This window comes from Durotheca rogersii, assembly GCF_024521655.1.
Source record: "Durotheca rogersii strain YMJ 92031201 chromosome Unknown GGS23scaffold_2, whole genome shotgun sequence".
Taxonomy (NCBI): Eukaryota; Fungi; Ascomycota; class Sordariomycetes; order Xylariales; family Xylariaceae; genus Durotheca; species Durotheca rogersii.
In genome coordinates, this window is record NW_026251233.1 from 2,401,809 (window position 1) to 2,414,504 (window position 12,696).

A 12,696-nucleotide genomic window follows, 5' to 3' on the forward strand; every position below is an offset into this window, starting at 1 on the left:
CTCGGATAGGATTTGTTTTCGATGGTAATTAGTGAGAGACGTGATTGTTGTTATAAGAGGGTCAGGGCATCCAGAAATCCGGAAGCCTGAGAGAATATCTATTGTTCCGACGGTCGCTTGGTAGGTAGGTCAGAGGCATACCAGCTCCGGGCTACTCAAGTTGCAATTCCAGGTTTACGGGTCTGTATATCGCAGGATGGCCCGACGATGGAGTAAGGTTACGGCTAACCAGAAGCATATGCATCCCCTATCCCCCCCGGCACTGCCAGAGGGCATAGTTGAGGTTCTGCCAGACGCTAATATTAGCATTTGCCTTTCTACCTCATGACGTGCATTGAAACATTAGGGGGGGGATCGTGTAGCTACTATGTCTGGAAAGCAACATAGAAGAAGTATCATGGCATACCTTTCGAAGGGCTGCACATACGCAAACCGGCGTACATGCGGTAACTAATAACTCAGACCTGTTTTCTATCAGCTTGCAGGACTATCAGCGTACCAGATCTGTAAAGAGAGAAAAAGCAGTGATGAGTTTACAGATTGGACACAGCTAAGCGCAGCCATTGTGCGAAGCAATGCTACATCTCGTGCCAGGCGTACCACGAGAACATAGTGATCACACGTGAACGACAGGGTGTGGCAGGAAGGGAAGCACAGGGGTTAACGAAAAATTTTTATCATGAAAGGATAATCTTTGGAGTTCGGCTTCACCGCAGAGGGGAGCAGGTTGATGGAGCGAGATGGCACGAGATGGAACTTACTAGAGACAGTGCAGACAGGACACCCAGATAAGGAGGCACAGTCTGGGCCAGTACGGCGGCAGCGAGACAACGATCCGGAATGACGAGAGCTCCCATCTCACATACAGTGGGACACAGAGTTGGCGACGAAGTTTGTTGATGGGGAAAAGGGACGAGTCCCTGCTTGTTCGAGACTGTTAGCAGAACGGCTGGATCTTGGAGTCTCCGCGTTCGGGGGCCAAGATGAAAAGAAAGATCTGAGGTTGCAGCGAAAGGGAGGAAATGCCACCCGCTTAAAAAATAGCAGTGAGGCGAGATGCGGGGGGAGGGGGTATGTAAATGGGTGCGTGCATGTGTGTGTGTGTGGCGATGGAGGAGCGCGTTGATGAGGATGGCAGCGTCAAGGAGGGCGAGAAGGAAGACGGGAGTGGCAGAAAACGGCGCCGTCAGGGAAGCTTCCCTTGCGCCTGCTGCTTCTGCTATTGCTGTCAGAGAGGCACGGCGGTTGCTCCTAGCATTTGAAGCATTTCCATAAGGGGCGAAAGGGGGCAGAGGAGAGTTGGCAGGTTGTTACGGTGAAAGCACGTAGCAGGATCAGAGAATAAACAAACAGCACAATGCAACTACCTAACCTCTGGAACGGCGCAAGATAAACGCACCAGGCTATGTGAGAGAGAGAGTCGCTACCCTGGTAGCCTGGGTTACCTACATACCTAAGTAGGGATGATATACGAAGTTGTGTCATGTAACCTACAGCATCTGCCGTATACAGGTTACATATATGCGGTTACCCAAAATCACGGCCCCAGATGTTGTAGCCTGACAGGCACCAAGGAGTAAGGGCCACGGGGAGAGACAACTACCTGTTCTCTGTGTCAGATCTTTTGTGAATGGCTGAGAAAAAGGGGCGAGGGTAGGCATAATTGGAGTACCGTAAGACAAGGGATACCAGGTAAGTAAATAAGCAAGTAGAAAACTGCCCAAGGACAAGTACCTAACGCAGTACTCCGTTATATATATTGAACCCCTCGGATGTAGTCCCGAGTAAGCAGAGCCCGGAGCCGTCCAGGGGACCTGTTGTCAGGGGCAGCACACGAAGCTCACCGCGATCCCACGGCACATACATACATATATAAGCCAAGTTGCAGCCACCCCCCTTCACCCTCACTTCCACACCAGCTACATACTGGATTACTACAATGCCAATTTATAGGTGATCACAGGCTGCATCTTTCAGCGAGCAATACGCTTCGCGCGATCACAATCGGCATGAGCATGGGTATTGGTCATAGCGACCTTTCCAGACACACAATTTCAATAACATGAATATGGAAATAACTAGAGCTGCAGTAGATGCCTACCAGCTCCCCGGAGAACGGCCATTTGCACAAGTCCAGGTACCATGGCTGGTAGTCGTCCGTCCTCAGATCACGTGACCCACGACAACTTGGGCCAGCCAGGCGATATTCCCAACCCATTCGAATTCCAAACAAGAGTAGCTGTCGAGTATTTCGTACTATAATCCGTCCAGATCCCTAGTGACGCCGAGTATGCGGAAAAGGACACGCTCTGCAATCTGACAGGCTGGCTTGGACAATGCAACCAGAGGGACGTTCTGATACCCGATTCTAGTCGAGTGAGAATGCAATAGCAACGCAACCATGCTGATAAAACTGGCGATGGAGAAGACGCTTATGCTCGCACGCGTCTCCTTCCGGATCTTGATCTTGCGCTGGGTGAAATGGTAGCAGGTGGTTAGTATGGTGGCTATGCCGATCCAAGCGGGCAGCAGGAGCCCAGGCTCTTCCGAAGCGCCGGTCAGGTAGACGGTCCACGAAGTCAAGTAGGCGAATGCGCAACTGACAGTGAGCAGACGGACCACCGTCGCCTGCGGCGTATAGTTGATGAGCCAGCGGGACATGAGGCAGTCGGTGAAGAAGAAGGCGAGATATGCCGAGGCGCCACACTGTTCAACAGGGGGGAGGGGGACAAGGGGGAACCCCAGTTAGCTACCGGATACGAGTAATGCTGGGCACGTTCGGGTATTCGGAACGGACGAGGCGACATACCCAGATAATGGCCAGGGCCGTCTCGGTCAGTCTCAGGGTGGAGGTAGCAGCATCACGGCCACGGTCTCGTTCGCGAGCCTGGTGACGGAGCAAATCGGCGACCAGAAAGCGTAGGGCAAAACGCAGGCCCCAGCACACGGGGGGCACGACAGAGAGCAGGCGACAAACGGAGAGGGTGTGATGCCAGCGTTTGGGGACGCCAAGCGCGACAGCAACACGAGGCTGCAGCAGAGAGACAGCTACGACAGGAGCCGGGGGCTTCTCGCGGGCGCCATTGCTGGAGGAAGAGAGCGTTGGATCGGGCATTCAAGGGACGTCCCGAAAGATTGACAGGCTCGGGGGCGGGATTCCTGGTCGCTCCTACGGCCGGCTCGAGGTCTGCTGCTGGGGTTCGTCGTCCTGGTCCGTTGCTCGCTGTCGGGCGCAGTTGGCCATAGGCGGTGGCTAGAGAAGAGAGCGGGGGGGAGGACGAGGAGGAGGAGAAGAGGAAGAAGAAGAAGGAGAGAGAGACAGAGAACCGGCGAGAGAAGAGGCAGACGAGGCGTGGGAAAAGGAGGAGAGGCCCGACGGGACGGACAAAGGCAATTTAAAAATGTCGGCGTCGCACATTAGCAACGACCGTGCCGGCAGGTACACGAGGGATTCGCACCTAATCTAGGCGCAGAAGCTCGGAGAGGAGAGAGGATGTAGAGGGTACCTGAGACAGGGCCCGGCGGTGGGACGGCAATGGAAGGTGGGAGGAAGAGGCGTGGTAAAGGAAATTCAATCGCGGGCAGAGATCAGACGGGTCGGACCTTGTCGACAGGTTAGGCAGGTTTCTGTCCACGCACGGGGCTGCATCTGCGTCCGGCAGGGTTAGATAAGTAGGTAGCTGAGGGCTCGAGAACCCGAGCGAGCTGGCTCGAAAACGCAGCCGGTCCAAGGTGAGGATCTGCCGCGTCCGCTGGCAGAGAGAGTCCGACGGGTTTACAGTAATGGGCGATGTGGTCTGTGAGGTCATATTACTAGATAGGGCTCCCTCGCTCGCCCTTTGGTAGGCACCACGTATACCTATAGGTAAGGTATACGTAGGCACCGAGGTATGTACCTAATGTAGACATCTACAGGTACGTCAGAGGTACCTAGATAGGTAGATAAATTACCTAGGTAGGTATGTACCTACGTACCTTATCTCCCGAGTATAATATATCCGGTACCTAACACCTCTACGGGGGCTGCTCGCCCTTTTCCGGGTTAGGCGGCCAGCCCGTCTAGCCTGATAGCGCTGCGTAGGTATTTTAGGAGCCACCGTCTAACCCAGACCAGTCGAGGAGACTGCACAGGTATATTATAGGAGGTACTGCCTCCCTATGCACGATACCGGGTACCTGAGGGCGGCAGGGCCAGTGGATGCCAGCGCCGGACCTCCCACCACGAACGGATGTGTTGTACCTAGGCAAATACCTAGTAGGTACCTACCTACCTAACCTAAGGCCGGCTGCGAGGCCCCTGGATCTGATGGACGCCACGCCCAGGTTCCAGGGCCAGGTGTACGATATGCATTAGGTACCTGCCTTACCCACCTAGGTACCTACGTAGGCACATGCAAATGCATTGGTAAGGTGCAAACCTGAGCAGCGCCGCTTTTGGCCGGAGCACAACCAGAGCCGAGCCTGAATTCAGCATAGCGAAGAGTGGCCCCGGTCTTGCATAAATATTAGGTATGCGTTTATGCTCCGTAAAACGGCTCCCAACCTAGGTATGTGAGCGTATTCCAGTGGGTGTCCGTAACGAACGGCTCTATTTCCAGTCTCGGACTGACGACGAATTGAAAGCCAGACGTCCCGTCGCCCAAGGCGCACCCACTACTACTTTGCATATTATCATTAGTACGGTACACATGGGCAAGTGACATAATAGCGTGTCGGGTAGAAGGCAGTAGCACTTATGGAATTACATGGGAACTTACGGAGATAGGGACTTCCTAATTGATAAAGAATCACAATATCTATAAAAGAAGTAGTAGCTTCCTAGGTCGACAGGATAACTTTTAGAATGCAGGCACGAGCTAGTTGAATGTCGTTCGTATATTTACTGGCTTCACTACCGGCTTCACACTTGACCCCTTCTACACCAACTGTGTTCATCAGGCTATCTGCTTTCTTACCTTGAAACCTGGTACTTCGTCTCTCACCGGAAATTCCCTTCTCTGGACTCCGAGTTCTACTACCTTGAAACCTGGTACGAACGAGGTTTCGGAGGTTTCTTAGTCGGCCAAATCCTCTTGTCATCCGACAGTACACACAGCACACCAAGCCAGGCCCGAACACCGAAGTGAAAGAACGCCCAAATATCGATGCCAGGATTGTCTGGAACGGGTTTGAAGACAAAATCGTCCGTATCTTGTGCGATGACTATTTCGCAGCTACTTTCTACAATGGATCCGCGCCCATCGATCAATAGTGAGACACGGGTCTCCGAGCTCACCTACAGTACTAACGATCAGTTTGAGCATACGATCTTAAGCCAAGGAAGCGTCTCCGCGGGAACTTTAACACGTGGAAAAGCAGGTCCATGAGGAATCTCAAGGTAAATATGCCGCTTCGCTTACATGCCTACCTAGGTGAATACCGGTATGCTAATGGTTATTAGGACCACGTGAAAGTAATTATGGAAGATGGGAAGACCGTCATTTCAACGACGCGCTTGCCGGTATTACTGCAAGGACGCACAATCTCCCTCATCGGCTTCGATTGGACCGAGGAATCAGATTCTACCTTGACGAACATCATTGCATCCAGCCGAATTGGCAACTTGTCCGGGCATTGCCAAGCGGAAGTTGCGACTACAACAAACCTCTCCTGGTCGGCGACACCAAGCTTGGATCGAAATGGAGAGTTGATCCTCACCTGATGGTCGACAAGCATCAAGGGAACGCCGGGACAAGACCACAACTCGACCAGCTCCGGTTGACATGTCGTCGGATCCTCCCGAGCCAGCAACTCAACTGATGTAGTGGTGCGGTGGGACTAGCCCTTGCATTAGGGGTTCGGATGAGTATTTGTATGGGTCTCGCACACATATTTGCACCATCCAGACCTCAACCTGTATTCTACACTTTAGATCACCGTATAGGTTGAACACGTTCATTTCTCAATATGCCTTCCCAAAGCACTCGTGCGTTCTTGTTGCTGCGTTCTTGTTGCTCCTAGCTACCATCTACAGCTGTTACAGCTGTTATCCTGCTTGATCGGCACTGGGCCAGCTGTCTGTAGCTGGGCTGCTCTTGTTCCTATCCGCTTCCCCTATAGCGTGCCCACGCTGTTCCTCCTCATTGATGTTAAGCTTTTTCGTACACCAGCGAAGACGCAGCCGCAGACCGTGCTTTCGCTAACCTCGAGTACCACATCACTCCTTGGGGCAACGCATCGGAGGATGTGCCAACAATGATTATAAATATGCGGTTGGTAATGGGTAATAATGAGTTTTGCAACTTCACTACTGGTTTGAAGAAATCTGGGCGCAAGGAAGATTGGCAAGTCCTCGATCAGCCAGACGAGCACAGGCAATATGGGAGGCTCTCTGACAGCGCGGATGAAGTGGAAGATGATGAAGGGGAAGATGATGAAGAGGACGAGGTGACGGGCGAGGCAGGCGGCAGCCAGGAATCCCAGACTTGAGGATTACACCACCAGCTCTTCCCAGGCCATCTTCCCCTTCATCCCACACAAATTTGACACTTACTTTCTACCACCATCAATACCGGCCAAGATTGTTCCCAGTTGAAAGGTGATCCAACATCACGTGGCTTAGATCACCGAAGATGAAGGGATCCAACAGTATTCGACACACCTATCTACCTAACCAGTACCATCGACAACCCCTGTTCCCAGGCGGCGACGCTACTAGGTGGCGTGTGATGGAGTGTGGAGAAACGATGGATTCGTTCTATTCATGGAGAGTTCCCAGCGGGACGGAACCCAATAAGAGCGCGGCCCTGTGCAGACGATATCAAGCGCCCACAATCCCTATCAACCCCGGTTTTGCGAGGAACCCTTTGCTTGGCGGCAGCCTTCCTATGACCTAAAGGCACCTGTATTCTTCAGGACGCATATCTGCACCTCCGTGAATCAATTATCCGGAAGGGCGGCTAAGAGTCTAGAAACTTAGACTGGTTTCCGCCTACCCCCCCCCTAAAACATATTCTGTCTTAGTGCGTTGATGGCGGATATTTCAATTGTGCTAAATCTCCTCTGCATACGATAGACTCCGTCTCGAAAACTGCATCGTCATGCTGCTGGGCGACTTCTCCAATAAAAGATCCAGTTTCTATATATTGGCGTTACTTAATATCTGCTCCGTCCACTTCCAGCCTCTAGCTAGAACCAGCCGACCTTATCCTAAGCGTAGGTCCACCCGAAACGGCCCCTGACCTACAGATAAGGTGTAATTCCACATATCTTCCGTCTTGATCTTTGTATTTTGTCTTGCAGGACCGGCCATGTAAACAAATATACGCCTTCCACTCGGACACAGAACAAAACGGCTTCAGACGCATAGAAGCAGCAAGGCTCGAGTCCCACAAGTAGAAAGGACAGAAGCCTGGGAGTAAAATAGTTTCGGCCTTCTGCCAATTTAGTTCTATTGGTGGGCAGTCCTCCTTGCTTTAGATGGGATGAGCAGTCCTGCTCCTAGGCGTCGCGGTCATTTAACCAAAGATTGCAGAAAAACCCAGAATTCCACAAATGATGACTGCCTTTTCTTGCCTTGGTAGACGTGGAGTTGTGACCTAGTTATCTGGTAAGATTTCGTGTGTAAGATATAGAATAGTGTATTTACGGGGTTTTTTCCCCCTTCCGGCATGAGCAATGGGTCTCGTCGAGCCCATGGCTCTCAACCTCTGAGTCGCTTTCGTAAAGAGCGAGTAAAGCCTCTATTGCTTTCTTTCCTTTCTGACTCTGGAGCTTTGCCGGGATGAGCAAAAGGTCTGCTAGTCGCGGGCGGCAAGGAGGAACGGGGCGAAGTCGTGAAAATGCCGGCGGGTGTCATTATTTCCGTGGCCGGCAAGTCGTAGTCTCTGCGTGTCTCTCGAAATGCAGTCTCCGTACCCACCGTCGGAAAGAATGCACTCCTGTAGGTTTCCCCGTCGCGCGCTGTGTTGGCGTTTCGCTAACGCGTCGGTACAGCCAACCAGCGGTATCACCGGAGATGCGCGCGCGGTTTTCGCTGTGATCGACTTTCACGATGGCAGTTCTAGGTTGACTGTCGCCTTATCGAGTACAGCGGGTTCGAATTTAACACCGTGAGCTTAGCCCCTCAAGTCCGGATAGTAAACATACATATATTTGTCAGGCCCTCTGCCCGAAAGCAGTGCAGAGTAGGGGGATCGGGAAACGCAGCTCTAATGCACAGTTCCCACAGCTCTTTGCTAAAGAATAAAAGAGACGGGGATGGCTTGGACCGTCAAACTCATGGACCGTTTATGTGTAGAAATTACCGTTTTTCAATTCTTGCATAAAATCATTCATAAATAAGATACCTAGCTAGTGGCACGTGACTGTATAGTATCTGATGGCGAGGTGAGCGGAGACCTGATAAAGCGGCCGGGGCGCTAATCCGAATCTGTCGCCCGCCTAAAATTCTGGTAATAAAATTTGTAATCCCCTATGGTATTTACCTAATTCGGTTAGGCACCTCCCCTAAGCGGGCAAGCACCTTAAGCACCTCCCCGCCTCACTAAACTTTTCGCTCTCTCTCGGCTTTTCCCGCCCGGCTGCCGGCATCTCGAGACAACTGCAAAACCCCTCCATAGAGCTCCTCCACAGAGCTCCTCTTATCGGCAGCGCATTCCGGAGCACACGGCCGCACCACCACCACCACCTCAACTCGCGTTCCGTATAACAGACGTCCGTCGTAGTAGGCCGGCCGGCGCACGCACACGACAGAGCCATGGCCGCCGGCGTACTGCGTCTATCGCGACCATGGCTGGCTTCCTCGAGGCTATCGTTCCCCGTCCGCTTCTGCCCTAGCCTCCACTGCAGCGCGAGCAGCATCACGGCGACGCGATGTTATAGCGCCGCGCCGAAGAGGAACCGCGCAAAGCCGCCGTCGCGAATCACCGTATCCGGCCAAAAGGAACGTTTCGTGCAGATAGAGGCCAACATGACCCTGCTATTACCTCGTGAGCGCACCCCCCTTAACCTCCCTCTAGTCAGCCACCTTGGGGGAGCGCCTCTTCCACGTCCGCCGGCGAGGTAGTATACGTGGCTAACCGCATCTCTCGCTTTCCCCCCCCCTTCTTCCCCTGCCAGTTACCCTCGTGGCCCCTCCCATCTGGCGGTATCCGCGTGAGCCAACCAAGTTCTTCCACATGCTGTGGCTGAACCTGAAGGCGCGCTTCCAGACGCTGGCGATGATCGTCTCCGTAAAGGTGGTGTCGCAGCCCAAGCTGCTGCTGAGCCGGCCCCGTTTTCGGTTCGGCCTGTCGGCTGCCGTGCCCGCGGCGAAGGCGCTGCACAGCCGCATGTCCGAGGCCCTCGCCGTCGGCGACAAGGAGACCCTGCGCAGCATCTGCACTCCGGAGCTGTTCCGCACCCTCGCCGCCACCATCGACTCGCGGCCCCCCGGGGTCCGCGCCGAATGGCAGCTCGCGCACTACGACATGGCCTGGCGCTACCCCCGCGTCGCCGACTGGCGCGTCTCGTTCCAACCCCTCCGCGACGGCGGCAACAAGCTCATCAAGCAGGTCGTCGTCAGCATCGCGAGCACCCAGCGCATCACGCGCTACGACGATTCCCGCGGCGGCGTCCGCATCGCCGGCAGCGACCGCATCCGCCCTCGTATGGTCGAGCACCTCGTCCTCCAGGCCACCGTCGACCGGGCCACGTACCAGAGTTCCCCCTGGAAGATCTGGGGCACCCTCCCCGAGATGACTTACGAGAGCTACCGCGCCGAGCTCGAGAACGTGGAGTCCCTCGTAGCCAGCCGGGCGGATGACGCCTAGCGGATATAAAAGCTAACGGCACCCCCCCCGGTTACGCAGGCACGGGGCCAGAGGTAAGGAGGAAGGGAAGAGGAGAGGGGAGAGAGGAAAATTTCAAAGTACCGACCGAGCGAGGAAAGCAATCGGGAAAAGTTAACAATAATGTATTATGCTTGTATGAGAACCGGATAGGACTAGGTGTTTGAGGAACGGCAGCACAGCTTTGGGCTCATTTCAGACATCAACTACCCTCTTGCCTCCCTTGCCCGTGTGCCCGATCGCTATTCCACGACCCCTTCCCCTCGTTCTTAAGGCGGCTTTACGTTACAAATGAACCCCTTATACCGCCGTTGCCCAACGAAAGCCACACCCCTATAATCAAGCCTAGGAACCGGCTATATAAACCGGACCTCCTTTACACATCCACGCGGTCTAGCATGACTCTAATCATATTTTCATCCCCAGCCGGCCGAGCACCGACCCACCAACTACCCAAGATAATGTATACTTCAGCCACTAACTAGGTTTCTTAATCGCGATCCCCGGACAAAGCTACTAACTGTCGCCCCCTTCGTGATATAGGTAGGCGAGACAGCGCCTCGGACGCGCCACGACGAACGACGAAAAGCTCCCCTGCCCCCTGGCCTTTCTTCTTCTTTGCACACTACGTCGCAAGTTCGACAGGAGATGGTCGCAACACAGTTTAGCGCCAGACGGAGAGATATCAAATTGGCACAGACGATGCTAGGGCGAATGGGTACTAGCTGATCGAGATGCCCAACCGTAGAAACCAATCGTCGCCGGCAGTAATGAGAACCTGAGCGCGCGCACGGCTTCGGCAGAAATGGCTCCTCTCGTATTGATACCCAACTTGCCCTCCTCTCTCCCCGCCCGTCCCATCCACATATCCTCTCCTCTTTTTTCCGTACCGTTCACGGCTTAAACCCCCTCACGACGCATGCCACCGACCTCCTACTCCGCTCGCCTAACCGCATTGTCCTCCGAGACCGGAGGGGGGTTTTTTTTCCCTAAAAGAATTTCCCTGTGATCTTCGAGGTTATGGCCTCTTCCTCCGCGTCAGCCGAGATGTCGGATTCCTCCTGGGGCACGTCGATGGGGTAATCGAGAGCGTCAAAACGGGTTCCCCTCGCCTTCGACATGGCGAATTGCACCGTCAACCTCGCCGCTAGGGCGCCGAATCCCCACAGCAGCCCACCAACGGGCGCAGCGATGAAAGCTCCGAAGGCGCCCCAATCGCCGCTATACAGCCCTTGCTGTAGGAGGATGAGCTCCCCGCCCAGCTGGGCGTCACCGTAGTAGATGGTCCCAAAGATGAATACGGTCAGGACCCCGCCCAATCCACCGACCACAACTTCAAAGCCCCGCCACCAGTAGAAGCGCTCGGACAGCCCGAGCACGAGGACCGGAATCGTGGCAGCCGAGAGGAGGTCGGATATCAGGTAGATCTGCAGTATGCTTGGCGCCTCGAGCGCGAGAACGACTACGGGGATGATGACCAACACCACCGCGCCGCGAATCCACCAGATGTTGAGGCGGTTGCGGAAGACGTCGTTCGAGGCGGAGGACACCATGGCAGACTGCAAGCTGTCAAATGCCGCCGTGCTGAGACAGACCGCCATGACTATGACGATACCCACGACCCAGTTAGGCAATTGCTCGAGCAATAGGAAGAAGGCGACCGAGCCGTCCTCCATCGGCGGATCCCCGGGAAAAGCTCCCGACCATACGGCAATCAGACCTGTGCACCCTACCAAGGTCAAGACGATCAGGATGACGATCATGGCGGACGAGATGCCGATCCAGAGGTCCTTGTCTGTTTTGGAAGCGAAGGCGCGCAGCCAATAGTTGGCGAGGAAGAAGTCGTTGGTCAGTATGGCGACGGGCAGGATATAGACGATCTGCCATCCGATAAGACTCGGGTTGAGCAATCCAGAATCGGCGATTAACTCGGGTCGGATCTCCGTTCTTGCGCCGATGGTGATGGTGGCGATGAGGATCAGACAGCAGATCATGGCTCCTTGAATATTGTCGGTAAGGAAGGAGATTTTGAACCCGCCCAGCGCTAGGTGCACGGTACGATGAGCAAATCGAAAAACAGCGGCGGGAGGGATCCGACCTACAGGTGTAGATAGTCGTCACGATGCACTCGACGATGACGACAGGCAGGCCATCCAGCCCCGTCAGCGCGCCGACGACCTGGCCGATCGCAGACAGCTCGGCAACCATGTACAGAAATAGGGTAAGCAGAGTCAAGGCGCCCAGGTAGAGGGCGGCGAGGGCGCCGTATCGCTGCCTCGTCCACTCGGTGAGCACGAACCCTTCAGGACACTTCCTGCGGATGATCGGGGTGAGGGCAGCGAAGATCAGCAGCGGGCAGGCAGAAGAAAGGGCGTAGACGATGACGCCCTGCAGGCCGGCAAGGGTAGCCAACTGGGGGTACGAGAAGAGGATTCCCGAGCCCATCGCTGAGAGAGTTACCCGAAAAGGGGGGTAGGGGTTAGTATAGGCGGACATATAAGAAAAGGGGGGGGGATCGGAGCGGCAGCACGTTTCCCACGCAAGCATTAACTTGATCGAGTAATTACGGTACAATCTCAGCTTCATTTCCACAGAACCGCGAGGGATCTCCTCGCAGGCACCCGGGGGGAGGGGTAGGCCCGCGAGGTTGGATCCGGCCGCGGCTGCTTCAACTCAGCGCCCGTAGTGAGCCGCAATCTACCCACCCCGGCAACAGCCCTAGTAGGTAAGGACTGCGCCGGGGAAGGAGACGTGTTGTGTATGAAACCTACTTGTCAGTTGTACAACGCCCGCGCTCACGTCTCATGACGCCAACAACTTGCCGCCGGGTTGACTGGGCATACGTGCCCGCGCATGCCGCTGCCCGAGAAGGATACCGGGTGCAGAA

General features: G+C 54.7%; 3 protein-coding genes across 3 annotated transcripts; 1 reads left to right on the forward strand and 2 right to left on the reverse strand.

Moving 5' to 3' along the window:
* Positions 1-1,716: 1,716 nt before the first annotated feature.
* Positions 1,717-2,832, reverse strand: GGS23DRAFT_549653 (uncharacterized protein). The gene has a single exon (XM_051515238.1). It carries the CDS (start codon positions 2,659-2,661, stop codon positions 2,257-2,259), a length of 405 nt encoding a protein of 134 aa, XP_051376435.1. The 5' UTR covers positions 2,662-2,832; the 3' UTR covers positions 1,717-2,256.
* A 5,905-nt stretch (positions 2,833-8,737) lies between these two features.
* GGS23DRAFT_593013 (uncharacterized protein) lies at positions 8,738-9,791 on the forward strand (the record flags this gene model as incomplete). Its single annotated transcript, XM_051517976.1, has 2 exons — positions 8,738-8,969; positions 9,100-9,791. The coding sequence occupies 2 exons, from the start codon at positions 8,738-8,740 to the stop codon at positions 9,789-9,791; spliced, it is 924 nt and encodes a 307-aa protein (XP_051376436.1).
* A 1,007-nt stretch (positions 9,792-10,798) lies between these two features.
* On the reverse strand, positions 10,799-12,254 carry GGS23DRAFT_593014 (uncharacterized protein; the record flags this gene model as incomplete). Its single annotated transcript, XM_051517977.1, has 2 exons — positions 10,799-11,853; positions 11,912-12,254. The coding sequence occupies 2 exons, from the start codon at positions 12,252-12,254 to the stop codon at positions 10,799-10,801; spliced, it is 1,398 nt and encodes a 465-aa protein (XP_051376437.1).
* Between the last annotated feature and the right edge of the window lie 442 nt (positions 12,255-12,696).

Bases quoted from the DNA above. Each gene is read 5' to 3' on its own strand.
- GGS23DRAFT_549653 (XM_051515238.1), bottom strand. From the start codon at position 2,661: ATGTCCCGCTGGCTCATCAACTATACGCCGCAGGCGACGGTGGTCCGT.